Genomic DNA, 21,419 nt, shown 5'->3' with positions numbered 1-21,419 from the left:
AACAGGGGATTTTACAGGAAATCCTTTCCTGGAATCACTTAAGACTTGAGCTTGACCCCCACGACAGGCATTTCTTTCTGAGCTGTTCTTTAATCTCATCTACAGGAACCACCTCCAGCAGCAATACAGTCGTTGCCGGCCAGGACAGTTTTCCAGACGCTGAGGAGAGCAAGATACTGAAAGAATCTGATGAGAGGTTGGTGCACAAATTTGGCTTAACATGCAGCTTAACTTTCAGCAATTGTCTATGCAAAGCATTAGTAACATTTGCACGGCTTCATAAATTTCACACACTCATACACAAATCCTTTCTTTTTTAGAAACACAGATTGACTTTCAGACTGCTCTGTGTATCCCTAAAGATAACCATTTCTTCCTGAGCAAAGCCAGAGCAGAGATTAAGAGGGATGTTGTTCTAGTGGCTGAAGCCTATTTACCCCCAGGCTTAATAACAACCACACCTTATTCTGCTCATGGGCACAGTCCATCTGGAGTTAGAGGGAATAGCCATGTGAAATTTGCAAACCTGGTTCTTAAATAATCCCTTAGAGTAGTCATCTTGAGATGAGTTCTATGACACATCACCGTTCTTCTTTTACCTTTAACCCTGTCACATCTTGGTTAACTAAGTGAAAGTGAAGTCGCTCAGTCGTGTCTGACTCTTTGCGACCCGTGGACTGTAGCCCACCAGGCTCCTCCGTCCATGGGATTCTCCAGGCAAGAGTACTGGAGTGGGGTGCCATTGCCTTCTCCAAGGGATCTTCCCGACCCAGCCATTGAACTCAGGTCTCCCGCATTCCAGGCAGACGCTTTAACCTGTGAGCCACCAGGGAAACCTGGTTAACTAAGAACACTGTCTGAAAGAAACCTTCATGTCCTTCCCCTTAGTTCTTTAACAGTAGTATTTCTCTTATTCATATTTCTGCTTTCACATTGCCCAGGAACTATTCATAAGTAAGCACCATATGGATCACTGTTTACTGCAGTTGAATGTGAAGAGCAGAGAGACAAACCAAAAGAGATAAACAGGCCTTAAATCTGAAAATAAAAATTAAGATGATTCTCATGATGTTGAAAACTTATAAGGCTAAGTGTTTTCTAGTAAAAAGTAATGGGGCACCCTTTCACTTAAATTAATAAAAAAAAATGAGGTACAGATTCATACTGAAGAAAATTTAGTGGATCACATAATGAAAGTAATGCATTTAGCTTTAAAAGCCCCTGGATGCTTTGTGATTTCATCGTGTGCATGAGAACCCATCAGGGGCTACAGGTGGAAGTTTTCTGACCCAGGGCTAGGGTTCTGAAAGTTCTTTCTCTAAGTCAGCCACAGCAAATTCCTCAACATGCTGATTACTGGCTGACTGCACTGCCTTAAGGCAAAATGCTCATCGTCTGAGTTTCCCTTCAGATCAAAGGGAATTCACATGTTATTTTTTCATCTGTATTTGCTGCTACCTTCTTTGGAAAACTCCCTAATGGTAAAAAGAAAAAAAAAATCACATATTTCTCTAAAGATATTTCTGTATTCTGGTGGGAGTAAAACATTCTTTATCATTCATTGTATAGTCTGAATTTTTCATCTTAATTATACTAAGGGTAGAAAGGTGATATATTTCCATATATTATCATCTCATTTAAAAGACCCCTTTAGGACCAGAGTCATGGGTGTCCTGCCTCAATCTTTAGTGCTGGCCTTTAAAATGAAGAAGCCAGTTATCACTATAACATTGCAACCAGATAATATCTGAAAGAGGCTTTCTTGTTTATCTCCTGCTTTCCTGCTTTATCACTGTATCCTATTGGCCACTGGGAAGCCCAATGCTACCTACATAGTCATGCATATCTAATTCCTTCATACTGACTATATCTGTGTATCTACCTGTAGGTAGATGAATTGATTATATATATGATCACACCTACATGAATATTTTATCACACAGAATACTGTTGTTACATTAACCCTGTATTTCACCTGTACTATTTCTCTAATATAGTCTGTCTTGTCTTTGATGGTGGACTGTGCTCTCAGCCTAAAGCATCTTTATTTTTCTTTGCAGTCTACTTATCACCTTCCTCCCTGTGAGCCTTGTCATGCTGATTTATGGGTACTTGTACACACGTTTGTGTCTCAACCATTACCTTTTCATTCTTAGAAATCAGAGATTATATGGCTCTTAGACATATTTCTATCCTTAATGATTACCCTACTGTGCTGCACATAGTAATCATGTTTTAAAACGTTTATTCAGCATATAAATGAAAATTGGAGAAACGTCACAGCCCTAGAGGTAGATAAGCTGTCCAAACAGCTTCCAGCCCCTTTCTCCCTCCTGCTTGCTGACCCCATTACAGAAGACAGTTATTTACCCTGTTCTTTTCAGTCCTTCTAGACAAAGAGTCTACAGAGATGGTATTGGTCAGAGATACTGATGGTCTGGCTCCGCTGTGACTCAGTTTCTGGGAATACCAGTCGCCTGATTGCACTGTTGAGCTCCAGGGGGCACCATGGACTTGTACAAAGCCACTGTCCTGATGCAGGTTCTTTACAGCTGACGTGACTGAGCAGCAGCAGCAGTGGCTCTTTGATGTAATTCAGAAATATTTAATAATACCATAGCTACTGACAAAAACATTCAGATAGCTTATAATAAAAGAACCATTAAAACCAATATTGTTAGTTGCTCAGTCATGTCCAGCTCTTTGCAACCCCAAGGACTGTAGCCTGCTAGGCTCCTCTGTCCATGGGATTCTCCAGGCAAGTGTAGTGGGTTGCCATTTACTTCTGGAGAGGATCTTCCCGACCCAGGGATCAAACCTAGGTCTCCTACATTGCAGAAAGATTCTTTTACCATCTGAGCTACAGGGAATCAGGGTAAAAGAATAAGTGTGTGTGTGTGTGTGTGTGTGTGTGTGTGTGTGTGAGTCACTCACGCATGCCCAGCTCTTCACCACCTTATGGACTGTAGCCCACCAGGCTCCTCTCTCCATGGAATTCTCCAAGCAAGAATACTGGAATGTGTAGCCATTCCCTTCTCCAGGGCATCTTCCCAACTCAGGGATTGAACCCTGATCTCCTGCATTGCAGGTGGATTTTTTACCATCTGAGCCACGCTTTTGAACTGTAGTGTTGAAGAAGATTCTTGAGAGTCCCTGGGACAGCAAGAAGATTAAACCAGTCAATCCTAAAAGAAATCGATCCTGAATATTCATTAGAAGGACTGATGCTGAAGCTCCAGTACTTTGGTCACCTGATGTGAAGAGCCGACTCACTGGAAAAGACCCAGTGCAGCTGGGAAAAACTGAGGGCAGGAGGAGAAGGGGACGACAGGACGAGATGGTTGGAGGGCATCACTGACTTAATGGACATGAGTTTGAGCAAGCTCTGGGAGATGGTGAAGAACAGGGAAGCCTGGCAGTCCATGGGGTCACAAAGAGTCAAATGTGACTGAGCGACTGAAAAACAGCAACTAAATAAGTACCTTTAAGTTCTAAGAAGTATTTATCATGTAGTTTTTTCAGTTAAACAATAATATGAATACATATTTTTAATTAAAATAACAGTTTGTAAAATATGCAGAAACAAGCCCTGTAAGTATTTTTAATACATCAACCCTTAATAAAAGCCATGAAAGGACTGTTTATAAGGAACTAAAAGCAATAAACCAGCTATATAGGTTTCTGGTGATCTGTGTTAATACAGGAATAGAGATTAGTAATCCACAGAAAGTTGCTTATGTATTAATTTTGAGAAGAATCAGCAAGGGAAAGCTTAGGGAAACACTTCATCTTTCTAGCTTTTCTCTTACTCAGTCGCTTCAGTTGTGTCCGACTCTTTGTGACCTATGGGCTGTAGCCCACCAGGCTCCTCTGTGGGATTCTTCAGACAAGAATACTGGAGTGGGTGGCCATGTCCTCCTCCAGGGGATCTTCCCTACCCAGGAATTTAACCCATATTTACTGCATCTCCTGCATTGCAAGGAGGTTCTTTACCCCCTGAGCCACCTGGGAAGCCCAGTCTTACCAGTTATTTTTATGATACATTTCTAAGACATGTACTTTTATATTAAAAGACTATTCAGTCTGCTTAATCCTTGAAATTCTTCTAGGATCTAGACCCAAAATTAGTTTCTTCAACCAGGAAAGCAAAGGAACAGATTTTACTCTTGGGAGTCAGTTTTTACTTTTTGTTTTTGCCAAGCATCCACTTCACTGTGCTATGGTTTTGATCTTCTCCAGAATAAGAAATGTGGAAGGGGCTTTCTCCTCCCCTTCATCTTGGCCTCATAAACTCCCCCTAGAAATCCTTTAAAACTGTCTTAAAAAGAAAAGAGATGAATTGCCATCCGTTCTATAGCTCTTCCCTGCCCAGCCTTCCTAAAGACGATTGTAAAACCAAGATAAATCACCGTCTTGAGTTGCTAGCAGATTTCTGCCTGCTGTGAATCTACAGATGTGGGATTCTTTCATCACCCTGTTTTTCTTCCTTGTTGAATGGTGTCTGGGTTCTGCATGTGCTGTTTATATCTTTGCATTTATCAGCATAAATATGATTGTAGAACTTCTTCAGAAGGTAATAAGTTGGTCACTTTTCCAATTTCGTTTAAGGACTAGTCTGATTTAGACAATCACGGGGTCTGATCTGTATGAAACTCAGCAGATGTCTTTTATCTTTTGATAAAAGAAGTTGTGGATTCACAAAGTAATAGCCCAAAAAATGTGAGAATGAAGAATGTTTGAAATACAACATTACTAGGGAAGATTTCTTGTCAGGACTTAAAAAAAAAAAAAAAGCTGCTGCAAATGTCTACAGAGTGAATGAAACCAAAGGCTTTATAGTTGATACACTTCTGAATTCAGCAGTCACATCACTGTCGCAGTGTTCTGAGGTTATACACCTGGGACAAAGTAGCATTTTCATGGCACATCCTGAAAAGGCACTTTTTCCTGAAATTTCCCTCTCTCTCCCTACATTGATGAGGACAGCTGGGACCCTGCACTTTCCCACTTTCAGAGGGAAAGAAGAGTATTGGTCTCATATCAATTACAATAGAAAACCTTGTCAATAACACAGACAAACCACGCTTTGTATCATTTTATGTAAAATAAATAAATAGACATACCATTTCACCCTCATTTCCCCTAAGCCACACCCTTGCCTGACTTTATAGATCTTTGGGTGATAAACATGTTATTGATTTGTAAGTCTCTGGTGCCCTGAAAAGGCATTCTAGAAATCCAAGAGTATGATAATTAATACTCTATAGTTAGATGGCATCTCATAGTTTTGGAAACTTTCTCACATCCTTCCTTTTGATTCCTACAACAGCCCCAACAAAATAAATGTTGAAGTGTTGTTATTATTATTTCATTTAGGCAGGTGTGGAAATGGGGTCCCCAAGGAGGTAAAGAACTTGCCCAGGGTCACCGAGCAGGGGAGCGAGAGCTCAGCCTGAGGTCACGCGTCCCCCCTTCTCAGAGGCAGCACAGCCTTGAAAGTGTCCCCACCGTCACCTTCTTTGGCTGATGCTGGGCAAGATGTTTTGCCTCACTCTGTCTGTTTCCTCAGTGACAGAGTAAATGGTGTGTATCCCAAAGATGAGTGAGTGAGATTAAACGAGATAATGCACGTGAAGTTGTTATACTTTGGGGACTTCCCTGGTGATCCAGTGGTTAAGAATCCGCCTTGCGGTGCAGGAGATGTGGGTTCAGTCCCTGGTCAGTGAACTAAGATCCACATGCCGTGGAACCACTAAGCCCGAGCCCTGCAACTCCTGAGCGCACACGCTCCAGAGCCCCCTTGTACCACAGCTAATGAGTCCAAGCCCTGCAGTGAAAGATGCCATGCCTCATGGTGCAGCAGGAATTCCACATGCTCTAAGACCGGATGCAGCCAAATAAATAAACACTCTTTTAAAAGTTATCCTTCGACCTCTTTGTTTGTTTGTTTGTTTTTGATTACTTCTTAAGCCACAGAAAGGCTAGACAGAAAGAGGCCCTCTGATTGTATTATACCTCTACTTGTACCTTTTCCTAAAAACCTTTTAAGGAAAACATTGAAGCTCGTGAAATTCAAAATTTGTTATGAAACTATTTTCGTATGTTTCCGGGTCTGTCTTATTTCACTGATTCAATCTTTCGGCCGTTATTTCTACCATGTGCCAGGTTACCATGTGAATCAAGGATTCGTGTTATTCAGTATCATGCCCGTCTTCTTTCCAAGCAGATGTTATAATTTTCTAGTTGGAGTCACACATATTAGTCTTCAAATGTTTTTCTTTTCAAGGTTTGAACTTGTGCTCCTGAGCAGGAGTGACCACTGACCTGCTCGAGCACAAAGGGAATGTATGGGGTACACTGTTTACAGTATTCTTTTAGGAAAAGCATCATCAACCGCTAAATAATAGTATTTTTGTGTCTCAGCACATAACACACGTGTCAATATCTCACGATGGCCGTTCTTGTATTTGCAGGTTTAGTAACGTCATCAGAGCCCATACGCGTCTGGAGTCAAGATACAGCAACAGTTCAGGAGGCTCATACGATGAGGATAAAAGTAAGCACTAACAGGCTGAGGGCTTTCAGATGGAGGGCAAATGGTTAGTGAATGCAAAATGAGTATCATGATTATTCTTGTTCTGATCAGTAAAAAGAAGCCCGCAAATAATTAAGTAACCATTTAATCCTGCCATGCAGAGAGTCAGTCTCTTCAAAGTAAAAACAAACCAAACAGTAGATGAATCAGAATTAGGAAGACTTTGAGCTACTACCTAAAACCGTATTTTTGTCTTCTTGGCCCTTTTCCTGGGTGATGCATTTGGCAAAAAGCTAGTACAAGGTTGTCTCTTTGAAAACAAAGATTTCCGTTCAGTTCTCCTGCCTGTCTTGGGAGTGGATTTAACCTTTAAGCTTTGTGAGTCAGCTCACCCAGGATAGATCTGTTTTCATATTTAATTTCTCAGGGACCGAGTGAAAACCATGCCAGACTGGGAGATACGATTGTCCCAGGAATCACACTGTACCTTGGGAAGCTGGAAAAACTGGAAAGATCAACGCGTTCATTGATTTTGTTTAAGTCTCGGACAGGTTGTACACTTATTGGTCATTGGTCAGGGAGTGGTCTCAGTTACTTGTTCACAAGTTGTAGGAATTCTGGAAACAGAGAACATTCCCAGTGACATATTAGCTGTGTAAGGAAATTGGTAAACTATCTTCTGGAACTTACTTGTTTGGGTGGAAATCATAATATGATATCTCATGAGTTAGATCCAATTTGTAAGTTGGCGCACGGAGCTTTTGTACTGGTTGTTTTGAATTATTTTGTTCTTGTGGGAAATGTGCAGAGTACAGTGAGAGCTAAGTATTTTAGGTTGGCCAAAAAGTTTGTTCAGGGTTTTCAGTACAATGTTATGAAAAACCCAAATAAGCTTTTTGGCCAACCCAGTAGTTCTAATGACACTACATTTCAGTTTTACTTATTAATGCACAGATAGGCAATTCACCATTCACAATATCAGTGGAAGGAATGTCTGAAATCCATGTGGTATTGCCATACTCAGGTTGAGTTTTAACTGTGCTCATGTGTTCAGTCATGTCTGGCTCTTTGTGACCCCATGGACTGTAGCCTGCCAAGCTCCTCTGTCCATGGGATTTCCTAGGCAGGAATAGTGGAGTGGGTCACCATCCCCTCCTCCAAGGGATCTTCCCGACCCAGGGATTGAACCCACGTCTCTTGCGTCTTCTGCATTGGCAGGCAAAATCTTTACCACTAGGGTCACCTGGGAAGCCCAAGTTTTAACTGTGTCCCTATAAAACCTTTCTCTAGAACAGTTAGTATGAAGCTGGGGCCAGGGGAAGCTTATGCATTTTCCCTCATTTCTGTGCCCATCAGGGTACTTGGCCTTCCAGACACCCAACAGTTGCATTTCAAGAGCATAGACCATTAGTTCTAGGCAGGACCACATTTTATAGATGAGGAGAGCAATACCTGAGGGATGGAGTTGTTGGTTCAAGAACAGTCTCCTTGCTATACATAAAATTTATGTTATCTCCTTGGTAACATAAAATTTTGAGGACAGAAAAATTGAGTCATGGAAATGTTAGGCAGTCGAATCCTGGCTTCCCCAGAATGTGACAGGCATGCTGTAAAGAAGCATAACATTCTATGACTGTGGATTTTACATTAGGAATATTGTTGCACTTCGACCAGTTGATTCCGTCAAAGTGTATCTCTTTGTTCTGGGCTCAGGACACAGAATTTGGTAGAAAACACTGTAAAAAAGTAATAATCATTTTGAAAATACATCTTCAGAGCCCTCTGGTATTGAAACTTTACATTCCTTATGTATTTTAAAATAGTGACTTTCAGAGGGTAATTATAACAAAATGAGCAACCATGTCATTATATAAACTCAGATCACTGGCTTTAGGGATAAAGAGAAAAAGTAATAGAAGTATGTATAAAGGGAAAGAAAAACTACTGTGAATGAAAATAAGGCAGAAGAGTAGTCTAGTATTATCATCATGGCCTCTGTTTTACCCGGAAATGGTTATAACTTGGCATAAACAGCATCTTACTGGGTATGGTACTTGAATTTGATTGAGTCATGTGTCAGTAATATTCTTCACATGATTACTGATATTAACCAGGGAAATTAAAGTTCAGAGTAAGTAGTTGGGTTACTGAGAGCTCAAATCTTAAATTTCTCAAGTCAAAGAAAAATGGAAATCAAGCTACTCAAACAGATCCTCATCATAGAAAGTCCATAAAATAAATGCTAAAATCCTTTTCTAGTTGTCAAGTAACAGAATTGACTTCAGCTGTCCCAGACGAAGCAGTCCATCCGGTAGGGCATAAGTACCCTCAGAACTTTGGTAACTCGATCCTGCCTGATGCATTTTTGGTTCTAGCTACCCAGTGATGGGTACAGTCTATGCCATGAGAGAAGCAAAGGTTTGCAAGCTCAGTTCCAAACCTTATGACTGGCTGTATGATATATGTCAGGGGTAGTTATTTTCTGCCTGAATTCCTGAGGGTATGAGCAGGGCTAAGAAGAATGAGAAGGGATCAGGAGAGGCCTCATGGCCCAGCGCTTCCTAGTCTGGGTTTATCTAAAAAGAAAGGTGCAGCCTCTTTAAAGTATTTTCTTATTTAAAAAAAAAATACCACCTTGGATAAAGTGGACAGGCAAACAGATTCAGACCTAGTCTATAAAGTTGGTGAACAGCATCTGGCATGGTCACAGAACAGCAAAGAAAGGCAAGGTGTCTGGGGTGCAACGAGCAGAGGGCACGAAATAGGAAATAAACCAAGAAACAGGAGGGAGGTCTTGTCAGGCCTTATAGGGCCTGGAGTGAAGTGAATGCTGGATTTCATTTTGAGTGTGAAGGGGAGCCACTGGCCAGTGGTACGCAGAGAAAGGGACTCTGAATGGACTTCTGTTTTCAAAGGATGGCTCTGGGGACTTCCCTGGTGGTCTAGTGGTTAATTCTTCGCCTTCCAGTGCAGGGGGTGTGGGTTCAATCCCTGATTGGGGAGCTAAGATCCCACATGCCTCCAGGCCGAAAAAAAACGAAACATAAAACAGAAGTGATATTGTAACAGATTTAATAAAGACTTTAAAAATTGTCTACATTAAAAAAAAATCTTAAAAAAAGGAGGATGACTCTGGCCACTCTGCTGAGAATAGACTGCAGAGGGTTAAGCATGGAGGCAGGGAGGTGGTAGGAGGCTGTGCCTCCTGGGAGAGATGGTGAGGGCTCAGCCCAGGATGGCAGTGATAGAGATGGTGAGAAGTGGTCATCTCTTGGGTTTGTTTTGAGGGAGAGCTTACTGAATATGCGGCTGGTGGCAAGTTACTTAACCTCAGCGTCCCCTCTACAAAATTGGGATAATAGGTACCTATTATTGGGTTATTTATACATGAAATATATAGACCATTGCCTGACATAAAGTAACCTCTCTCTGTTGTTAGTTGCTCAATCGCGTCCGACTCTTTTGCAGCCCCATGGACTATAGCCCACCAGGCTCCTCTATTCATGGGATTCTCCAGGCAAGAATACTGGAGTGGGTTGCCATTCCTTCTCCAAAGGATCTTCCCAACCCAGGGATCAAACCCACATCTCCTGCATTGGCAGGCAGATTCTTTATCACTGAGCCACCAAGGAAGCCCAAGCTGTCTCTCCCTTAGTTCTGACTTTATTATTTTTATTATTACTGTCCCACCATCGTCATGGTTATTAGAAATATAAGCAACTATGGCTGATTTCATGTTGATGTTTGGCAGAAGCCAACATAATTCTGTAAAGCAATTATCCTTCAATTAAAAAAAAAAAAAAAAATATATATATATATAAGTGAGAAGTCAGGGAGGATTCCCAGGCTCCCATCCTGAGTGAACTGAAAATAAGAAATCACGTTTTACTGAGATGGAGGAGACGAGAGAAGGAGTGAGTTGTCACAGTGATGGGAATTCACGTGATGTAGGGTTTTTCTTCTGTATCTATGTTTTCAGTCGGTCTATAATGAATAACTATAAATTAGATATCCAAGAAATAAAGGAATGAAAGAAACTTAATCAAGTAATTCCAGCCCATTTGATCATATAATTTCATACTCACCAAATGGAATGGTTAGATCATATAATTTCATACTCACCAAATGGAATGGTTAGGAAGTTATTTTTACAAGCACAAATTTGTAAGTTGCTTTCTAAAAAGGCAAGTTGGGAAAACAAGCAGCTTCTCTCCCTGTAAATGAAGCACATTCGTCTTTCTCACACTACAGATGACCCAATTTCTCCCTACACCGGCTGGCTTCTGACGATCACAGAGACCAAACAGCCGCAGCCCCTACCCATGCCATGCACGGGAGGGTGCTGGGCCCCGCTGGTGGACTACCTCCCAGAGACCATCACCCCCCGGGGGCCACTCCACAGGTGAGTAGCACGTGCAGATAGAGGGGAGTGGCCGCTTAGCTCTGACTGGATTTTTCTTCCTATGAAAAGAGAAACCTGTTCCAGGTCCCATCAGTTGAAATGATGTTTGAAACCAGAGGGAACACAAGCGACTTGAACTGCAGCTCTCAGCATACTGACTGACTTTGGTCGAACATTAACCAGTGTGCAAAGCTGCCTTGCAGCCCTTTGAAGTTTCCCTTGATGTGCCCTTAGTGTGGGCGTTCATTCTGTTATGCCTTTTCGATTGTGAGCAGCTAAACGAAAGAACCTTTGTCTTCCGAGTCTCTTCATCCCTCAGCCCTTATTTTCAAGTGACCAGTAGAGTCCCCATTATGTGAATTAGCTCAAGTGAAGTTTCTTCTCCTCATGGAGCTCTGTGCTGTATTAGAAGTTAAACTCCATTTTCCTGGAATCAGGGTCTCACCTAATTCTCCAAGGCTGATGAGTTGGACGGGATTGTGCCCCAACGACCTGTTGGTCTGTTTCTGTCCTCTTCGGACATGGCGTTGACGGCATCACTTTCACTGATTAGGTGCAATGTCGCTGTCATCTTTATGACTGAGATGGTGGTGGACCACAGTGTCAGAGAGGACTGGGCTCTTCACCTCCCGCTGCTGCTCCATGCTGTCTTCTTAGGTAAGCCTGGGACCCAGAGGAATTCTGGCCATTAGAGTGCCACACAAGTCATCCCAGGGAGCTGCCCTTTTACGTGGCCATCCTGCTTTTCTGAAATACCTAATATCTTCTGTTTTTCACCATCCTTTCTGTGACATCTCTATAATTCCAGTTGATCAGTCATTGTTTAAAGTTGTCCTGGCACCATAACAGAGAATGATACCTCATCCATGCTACTTCTGTAGAGATACTCAAAACAAGCTGGACTTCTTTCAGGGGCTTTGGTTCTCCATGATAAATTTAAAGCCCCGAGACACAGTCAGTGCATAGAGAGAAAGAATGTAGAACATGGTCGGCTAAGCACTGAGGTTTTAAAATACCCAAGGTGCAGAGCGAAGAAAATGGAAAGAGGAATCAGCCAGGCAGGGAGACTCAGAGAGAGAGAGATAAAGTTAGAAACCTTTAGTAACAGGGAAGAGAACATCTCAGGAAAGAGGAATGCTAAGCATGTCAGATGCTACAGAGAGGTCAAGAAAAGTCCATCTGTCAGCATTTCAGAAGAACATTTTTTAAGGAAGAAAACATCTGATTTTCCTAAGCCTGATTTCTTTATGTCGGTAACAAACTAACAAAGGAAACTAAACATTCGTCTGACGTGTTCCTCGTGTTCCTCCCGGGCATCTTGGAATCTTTGCCATCCCTGGAATCCAGACGAGCTGAAGGTTTGTTTATATTAAGAGATTGCACCGTTTCGTTCCAGGTTTGGACCATTACCGGCCCGAAGTCTTTGAACACAGCAAAAAATTGCTTCTTCACCTCCTGATCGCCCTCTCCTGCAACAGCAATTTCCATGCCATTGCTTCTGTGCTCCTGCAGACTCGAGAGATGGGCGAAGCCAAGACTCTAACCGTGCAGCCAGCTTATCAGCCCGAGTACCTCTACACAGGTAACACAAGGAGGAGGGGCCGGGAGCCTGAGACAGTGTCACAAGTCTGAGGGTACCTGGGGGTGTCCCTGGAGCCCACATCAATGTCTCTGCTTTTACCCTCACCCTGGCTTTCTAAGGGATAAAATATGCACCACTATGCACAATAAATATGCACTATTTTACTTGATGTTAAATCCTTCATATTTCCAAATATACTTTTTAAATTATTACTGTGATTGATATTTTCATTAAATATGTTATGAAAAAAATTAATATCCATTGACTGAGAGAGCATGAGTCTGGAACACCCATGGAGGAGAGTGTGCAGAACAGTGACCGCCTGCAGCATTTTGAGACCAGGTATCACCAAGGCGCCAGACATTTCCCTATGTACCTTGAGACATAATTACAGTAAATTAATATACACATTCAGAGTTCTGGGCACATTTATGCAAAACATTGTGTATAACCTACTTATCGCTGTTATCCTCAAAAATAGTATCATGTCATATAGTTAAATCGTCTGTTACCCAAGAATAATTTACCTACAGCACAGTTAGGTACAGATGTGTAACAGAGCTATTCATCAGTCAGTGGGCGTGTGAAAGCATGCACACACAGACACACACACTCACTTCTTTTGCAGAAAGCGTCAGTTAAAACACCAGAGCATCAAATGATTTGCTAAGTGTTAGAAAAAGGCTGATTAAGTGAGCTTAATCAGAAGACTCGGTATTTTGAAGATCTTTGTATCTTAGCACAAATGGTTCCATGCCATCCTTTTTATGTCCTGCATAGTATCCATGGCACCCCACTCCAGTACTCTTGCCTGGAAAATCCATGGACAGAGGAGCCTGGTGGGCTGCAGTCCATGGGGTCACTAAGAGTTGGACACGACTGAGCGACTTCACTTTCACTTTTCACTTTCCTGCATTGGAGAAGGAAATGGCAACCCACTCCAGTGTTCCTGCCTGGAGAATCCCAGGGACGGGGGTGCCTAATGGGCTGCTGTCTATGGGGTCGCACAGAGTCGGACATGACTGAAGCGACTTAGCAGCAGCAGCAGCAGCAACATAGTATCCATTGAACCACGTATCTTAACTCATATGTTTCTTATCCACACCTGGAGAAATTGTTCTGGTTTGTGTCTGTTTTGCTTCTTGGCCAATATACAAAATGCCTCCATGAGCCCCTAGGCTCATATACCTTGATGTACTTTTAATCAGTATATCTCCAGGATACATTTCTTAGTTTGTAGTTATTGGGTCAAACAAAAGATGGATGTCTTTAAATTTTTTTTATTGATATTGCAAATTGTTCTCCAAGATTGTTGCACTAATTTAAACCCACAGTATTCAAGAGTGTGTATTGCACGCCTACTATTACTAAACTTGTTTGTCTTTACCAGTTTGATAAATAAAAGGTGGTATCTTGGGGGAGAAAAGGGGGGAAAAAAAGACACCGAAGTAGAAAATAGCAGAGCACCATCTATTACCAAATCACACTGGTTTACACAGCAGTGCAACTATTCCATAAGCAAAGAAAGAGTTCCAGTCTTGTTTAATCCTGCTGCTAAGTCACTTCAGTCGTATCCAACTCTGTGCGACCCCATAGACGGCAGCCCACCAGGCTCCGCTGTCCCTGGGATTCTCCAGGCAAGAACGCTGGAGTGGGTTGCCATTTCCTTCTCCAGTGTATGAAAGTGAAAAGTGAAAGTCAAGTCGCTCAGTCATGTCCAACCCTCAGCGACCCTATGGACTGCAGCCTACCAGGCTCCTCCGCCCATGGGATTTTCCAGGCAAGAGTACTGGAGTGGGATGCCATTGCCTTCTCCGTGTTTAATCATAGCCATAGTCAAAAATCAAGTGTTTTTTTCCCAAAAAATGTAAATAACGGCACACCTCCTGATGCACACCTCCCGACCTCATTCACTGCCTGCCCTGCACATCCCACCTGGACTTCGTCTCCCACCAGGTGGCTTCGACTTCCTGAGAGAGGACCAGTCGTCCCCGGTGCCAGACTCAGGGCTCAGCTCCAGCTCCACTTCATCCAGCATCAGTCTAGGAGGCAGCAGTGGGAACCTCCCACAGATGACCCAGGAGGTAGAAGATGCGGACGCAGCTGCCGACTCAGATGAGAAGGCAAACAAGCTCATTGAATTTCTGACGACCAGGTAAGGGAGTCAGGAGATGGGCTGCTGTTTTGGGGTCAGTCTTTTGGAAGAGTGCCATCACTTTAAAACCGCAGATGAAAATTCTAATGAAGTCTCCTCTCTTCTGAATTGCATCTGCTGGCGTCTGTGTACGAGGCAGACCCTGGGAGGCGCTGTCTACGACTCCCCTGATGTCACAGTGGAGGAGCAGGGAGATTTCCTGCCTAATGAGCAGGTAGCAGATGCGGGCAGGAGGCAAGCATGACTTTCACCATCTATTAGAGCTACCAGCCTCTGGGAGTTCCAAGACTTGGCAGAGAACATCGCTCTGGAAACCCAAAGTATTAGCCATGGTCAACCCAGTAGCAGCTGCAGAGCGGGGACCTCTGTCTGCTCATCTAGTCCAAAGGGTCACTTATAAATGGAATTCAGGAATCAGAAACAATCAGACACATGATGGAAAAGGAATCCAACTAATAAGAGATCAAAGTCAAGAAAACTGCGAGTGATCCCGTTTTTTTTCAGATTTTATGGTTTTTTCAAGGAATGATTTAGCTTTTGGTTCAATTTTCATAGTTCAGTTCATCATTCAGTCATGTCCAACTCTTTGTGACCCCATGAACCACAGCACGCCAGGCCTCCCTGTTCATCACCAAGTGCCAGAGTCTACCCAAACCCATGTCCATTGAGTTGGTGATGCCATCCAACCATCTCATCCTCTGTTGTCTCCTTCTCCTCCTGCCCTCAATCTTTCCCAGCATCAGGGTCTTTTCCAGTGAGTCAGCTCTTCGCATCAGGTGACCAAAATATTGGAGTTTCAGCTTCAACATCAGTCCTTCCAATGAATATTCAGGACTGATCTCCTTTAGGATGGACTGGTTGGATCTCTTTGCAGTCCAAGGGATTCTCAAGAGTCTTCTCCAATACCACAGTTCAAAAGCATCAGTTCTTCAGCACTCAGCTTTCTTTATAGTCCAACTCTCACATCCATACATGACTACTTGAAAAACCATAGCCTTGACTAGATGGACCTTTGTGGACAAAGTAATGTCTCTGCTTTTGAATATGCTGTCTAGGTTGGTCATAACTTTCCTTTCAAGGAATAAGCATTTTTTAATTTCATGGCTGCAATCACCATCTGCAGTGATTTTGGAGCCCAGAAAAATAAAGTCAGCCACTGTTTCCCCTGTTCCCCCATCTATGTGCCATGAAGTGATGGGACCGGATGCCATGATCTGAGTTTTCTGAATGTTGAGCGTTAAGCCAACTTTTTCACTCTCCTCTTTCACTTTCGTCAAGAGGCTCTTTAGTTCTTCACTTTCTGCCACAAGGGTGGTGTCATCTGCATATCTGAGGTTATTGATATTTCTCCCGGCAATCTTGATTCCAGCTTGTGCTTCTTCCAGCCCAGCGTTTCTCATGATGTACTCTGCATATAAGTTAAATAAGCAGGGTGACAATATACAGCCTTAGTACTCCTTTTCCTATTTGGAACCAGTCTGTTGTTCCATGTCCAGTTCTAACCATTGCTTCCTGACCTGCATACAGGTTTCTCAAGAGGCAGGTCAGGTGGTCTGGTATCCCATCTCTTGAAGAATTTTCCAGAGTTTGTTGTGATCCACACAGTCAAAGGCTTTGGCATAGTCAATGAAGCAGAAATAGATGTTTTTCTGGAACTCTCTTGCTTTTTTGATGATCCAGTGGATGTTGGCAATTTGATCTCTGGTTCCTCTGCCTTTTCTAAAACCAGCTTGAACATCTGGAAGTTCACAGTTCACGTATTGCTGAAGCCTGGCTTGGAGAATTTTGAGCATTACTTTACTAGCCTGTAAAATGAGTGCAATTGTGTGGTATTTTAAGCATTTCTTTGGCTTTGCCTTTCTTTGGATTGGAATGAAAACTGACCTTTTCCAGTCCTGTGGCCACTGCTGAGTTTTCCAAATTTGCTGGCATATTGAGTGCAGCACTTTCACAGCATCATCTTTCAGGATTTGAAATAGCTCAACTGGAATTCCATCACCTCCACTAACTTTGTTTGTAGTGATGCATCCTAAGGCCCACTTGACTTCACATTCCAGGATGTCTGGCTCTAGCTGAGTGTTCACACCATCGTGATTATGTGGATCGTGAGGATCTTTTTTGTATAGTTCTTCTGTGTATTGTTTCCACCTCTTCTTAATATCTCCTGCTTCTGTTAGCTCAGTTCAATATAGAATTTAACGTGCAGAAAGCTCAGGTAGGGGCTGGTGGTGCCTCCTTACAGGGTGTCTCAGAGACCTGACTGGTTTGTGGGGAAGAAAGGCTTTCTTACCGCTCAGCAATGTCAGTGCTGTGAATGGCGTTCTCTGAGAGTCTCACACATGGATCCCCCCGCTCTTAGCACAGAGGCACCGAGTAGACAGCAGAGGTTGTATCTTCAGTGTGTCCTACAGCGTTTGGCAACTTCACCTACAGTGTGATCCTGATAGAATGTTACCTCTGCACATTCTGAAGTGTATAAAGGGGGTCTGTGTCTAAATCTGTGCTTTATTTGACGTGTTACATCATTTCACTTAAGACAAAGAAACTGTTACGTGCTGAATGAACACTGTCCTGGTGAATTGAGAAGTTTTAATTTTGTGAGCAAAACATATGAAAAAGTATGTCTCCACCCAGTTAAGTAGCTCTATTTTGAGTGTGCTCTTAAGCTTTATAAGACTGAAATTTTCCACCAAATTAATAAGTAAATTAAAAAAAAAATGTTTGTTGCCCCTTTGGAGTTAGAACTGTGTATATGGTTGTGCAAAATGATAGTTACATTTTTGACAGTTTGTGTGTTTTGTTGAAGGGCGTTTGGTCCACTTTGGTGCCACGAGGACATCACACCCAAAAATCAGAATTCAAAGAGTGCTGAACAACTCACCAACTTTCTACGTCACGTTGTATCCGTGTTCAGAGATTCCAAATCAGGTACTTCATCCTGTTTCTACAAAGCCCACTTTCAGCATTTTTCTGCAACGGAGCTCATTCTCCCCGTACAGCTACACACTGTGTGTGTATTTATGTGTGCGCGTGTGTGTGTGTGTGTAAAATTCTCCATTTGGCAGCAATAGCCAAGGAATATTCACAGAGGGTAGTGAAGCTTTTTCCGGTGTGCCTAACTTAATGGTAGTTAACGTCACACGTAGTTGCATGATGCTCTAGCAAACGGTTTCCCCGGTGTCTCTGTTCTCTTGCTTCATTTCCCTCACTACAACAAAACGGTGCCTGTATTAATTTTATTTAAAGAAGGCCATGAGAAAGAAATTTTATTCACTGTCATCAGACTCAACTGGGAGAAAATGGTCCGTCTTGCAAACTGGGTTTTTCTTAACTAAGAATAATTTTTCAATAAAATGTTTTGGGCTTTAAAAGTATTTGCTGACAAGTCCTGTGCCAGTGACCACTCAATATTCTGAACACGGTCTGATGCTAATTTAGACACTAGTAGCCATACAGTAGGAGAAGGCAATGGCAGCCCACTCCAGTATTCTTGCCTGGAAAATCCCATGGGCGGAGGAGCCTGGTAGGCTGCAGTCCATGGGGTCGCTAAGAGTTGGATACGACCGAGCAACTTCACTTTCACTTTTCACTTTCATGCATTGGAGAAGGAAATGGCAACCCACTCCAGTGTTCTTGCCAGGGATGGTGGAGCCTGGTGGGCTGCCGTCTCTGGGGTCACACAGAGTCAGACACGACTGAAGTGACTTAGCAGCAGCAGTAGCTGCACAATATTTAAGCCCTTAGCTGGATTCCATTCAGATCAGCTTGGGCAGAGCTGATATGTGTATGAAATTTAAATTTGGTTCCTCAGCCTGATAAACAGCTATCTCTGCCTTTTCTCACTCAGCAGGCTGGCCATAGTAAATATGTCTCAGTGGCTCTTCTGGCTGCTCTGATAATTAGCACATTTTACAGTTTGAAACATTCCAGATAAGCCACATATCTTTTCATTATCAGAGGATACATGCTAAGAAACAAAAAATACTGTTAAACTGAAATGGGAAAGTTGTTCCCAGAATGGAATTGCCATTTCTTGTTTTGAGTTTCCCCTTTGGAATTTCTTTGAAGTATTAAGACTGCTTTTACTGGTATTTCCCCCACTTAAAAGTCATTTCAATAGCCTTGAAGGAGAAATTCTGTGATGCATGTGAACTCTTCATTTGTGTAAAACTCTTGATGGTCTGCTGCTGCTGCTGCTAAGTTGCTTCAGTCGTGTCTGACTCTGCGACCCTATAGACGGCAGCCCACCAGGCTCCTCCGTCCACAGGATTCTCTAGGCAAGAATCCTGGAGTGGGTTGCCATTTCCTTCTCCGCTTGATGGTATAAAGATACTAAAAATGAGAAAAAGTATGAATGCCATATATAGCATATTCTCAGAGCATGTTTCAGGCTGCTTAGAACATTCTGGACTTCCCTGATGGCTCAGACAGTAAAGCATCTGCCCACAATGCGGGAGACCCAGGTTCAATCCCTGGGTCGAGAAGATCCCCTGGAGAAGGAAATGGCAACCCACTCCAGTACTCTTGCCTGGAAAATTCCATGGACAGAGGAGCCTGGTGGGCTACAGTCCATGGGGGTTGCAGAGAGTTGGACACAACTGAGCGACTTCACTTTCACTTAGAATATTCTGTGTCTTTTCACATCTTTCTCAAGATATTTTTACTCACTACAATTTCCTTGAACGTGGCTGCTTTCTGCCTACTTCCAGTATAGCACAATAAGATGTGTTCCTGGAAACACTTGTATTAGTCAGGGTAGCATAGCTGCCATAGTAAATAAGCCCCAAAGCTCAGAGACCTAACACAAGAGGCTGTTTCACAGTTCAGTGTGGATGTTTGGGAGCAGCTTTCCACCTGGTGCTTCAGGGAACCCCCCCATTCTGTGTCTCTGCCCCCCGCTAGGTTCAAGGGTCTCTACTCAACCCTCTGTGTCCAGGGGCAGGTGGAGGAACAGAGTGCATGGAGGGTCACCCCGGGGGAGTTTGCCTGCTAGCCTTGAGCGAAGCATCCAGCGCATCTCCCCCTGTCCTACTGTCCAGAACTCAAGCCCAAGGTCACATCCGACTGTGAGGAGGACTGGGAAATGTGGCTTCATTGTGTAACAGGGAGAAAAGGAAACCTTTTTCTTTTCTCCGTTGTTGTTGTTTAGTCGCTCAGTTGTGTCCGACTCTTTGTGGCCCCATGGACTATAGCTCATCAGGCTCCTCTGTCCATGGGATTCTCCAGGCAAGAATACTGGAGTGGGTTGCCATTTCCTCCTCCAGGGGAATCTTCTCTACCCAGGGACTGAACCCAAATCTCCTGCATTGGCAGTTGGGTTCTTTACCACTGAGCCACCTAGGAAGCCCCTTTCTTTTCTCTGCCACTCATTAAATAGCTTTTCCCAAAGGACATCATCTTAGGGGGTTGGGGGTCAGCAATCCTACTAGAATACTTCCAACAGTATGATTTATTTTTTCTTTTTTTTTTTTTTAAGATTTTTTTGGCCACACTGTGGCATGTGAGATCGTAGGTCCCTGACCAGGGATTGAACTCACACTCCCAGGCAGTGTAAGTTGCAGAGTCTTAACCACTGGACCAGCAGGGGAGTCCCTCCAACAGTGTGACTTAAAGAAGTTTTTATTCATCGCCATGGGACCTAACCTCCACATATAAAATGGCTTAAATAGAAAAATATGTTTTGAAAAGCAAAACAAAGATGTAAAAAACGATTTTGAAATATCCATTCATAGGTTGTGAACTACCTGTAAGGGTTAAATCTTGTGTTTCCTACCCTGAACGTGCCGAAGTCTGTTTTCCAGGACACTTGGTTGACGCCGCAGGAGCATTGTCTTATTTGGTGTACTGCGTGTCCCAGAGCTCAGCCAGCCAGGCAGTAGCACCAGGAACAGCAACACTGAATTTTCCCTCCTGGTCCCTGTTCATGGAACCATCAAATGTGCCCCCAGAGCCTCTCCATCACGGAGGCAGCACAAATCACTGTTTTTATCAGGTCCACTGACTCGCATAGCCTGGTTTTTCTGCACATAAAGAGGTGCAACAAGTGGAGGATTTAATGGCCCAGAATTCAGCTATAGATATTCCCTTACGTTTTCATTTTACTATAATCAGATGGTTTTCTGTTGCTGCTGCTGCTAAGTCACCTCAGTCGTGTCCGACTCTGTGTGACCACATAGACGGCAGCCCACCAGGCTGCCCCGTCCCTGGGATCCTCCAGGCAAGAACACTGGAGTGGGTTGCCATTTCCTTCTCCAGTGCATGAAAGTAGAAAGTAAAAAGTGAAAGTGAAGTCGCTCAGTCGTGTCGGACTCTTAGCGGCCCCATGGACTGCAGCCTACCAGGCTCCTCCGTCCATGCGATTTTCCAGGCAAGAGTACTGGAGTGGGGTGCCATTGCCTTCTCCAGCTATGGGTTTTCCCTTATGTTTTCATTTTATTATAATCATATGGTTTTCTGAGGGCTGAGATTACCTTCATGCTGTTGAAAGAACAAACACTCAGGAGGTGAAAGTTCAACCAATCCCTGCCTTCTTTGCAGTGCCTGCACCTCCATGTCTGCTTGTTTATGGACGATTCTGAAGAACAGGGAGTTTGGCCCAGGCTTTGGTTGTGCTTGCGAACATGCGTGTGTATGTGCTAAGTCGCTTCAGTTATGTCTGACTCTCTGTGACCCTATGGACTATAGCCCCCCAGGCTCCTCTGTCCATGGGGTTCTCCAGGCAAGAATACTGGAGTGGGTTGCCATG

The 21,419-nt window shown here is 43.3% G+C and overlaps 1 protein-coding gene across 8 annotated transcripts in view; it reads left to right on the top strand.

Moving 5' to 3' along the window:
- FRY (FRY microtubule binding protein) overlaps nucleotides 1–21,419 on the top strand; it is a 329,597-nt gene that overhangs the window by 258,845 nt on the left and 49,333 nt on the right. For all 8 annotated transcript variants that reach the window (XM_027557464.1, XM_027557466.1, XM_027557463.1 and 5 more), the window contains 7 exons: nucleotides 106–196; nucleotides 6,474–6,556; nucleotides 10,787–10,937; nucleotides 11,491–11,594; nucleotides 12,334–12,519; nucleotides 14,476–14,674; nucleotides 17,481–17,602. In XM_027557464.1, the coding sequence (XP_027413265.1) occupies nucleotides 106–196; nucleotides 6,474–6,556; nucleotides 10,787–10,937; nucleotides 11,491–11,594; nucleotides 12,334–12,519; nucleotides 14,476–14,674; nucleotides 17,481–17,602 (936 nt within the window). The remainder of the gene's footprint in view (nucleotides 1–105; nucleotides 197–6,473; nucleotides 6,557–10,786; nucleotides 10,938–11,490; nucleotides 11,595–12,333; nucleotides 12,520–14,475; nucleotides 14,675–17,480; nucleotides 17,603–21,419) is intronic.

This window comes from Bos indicus x Bos taurus, chromosome 12, assembly GCF_003369695.1.
Source record: "Bos indicus x Bos taurus breed Angus x Brahman F1 hybrid chromosome 12, Bos_hybrid_MaternalHap_v2.0, whole genome shotgun sequence".
NCBI lineage: Eukaryota > Metazoa > Chordata > Mammalia > Artiodactyla > Bovidae > Bos > Bos indicus x Bos taurus.
This window is presented reverse-complemented; position numbering and strand designations above follow the sequence as displayed.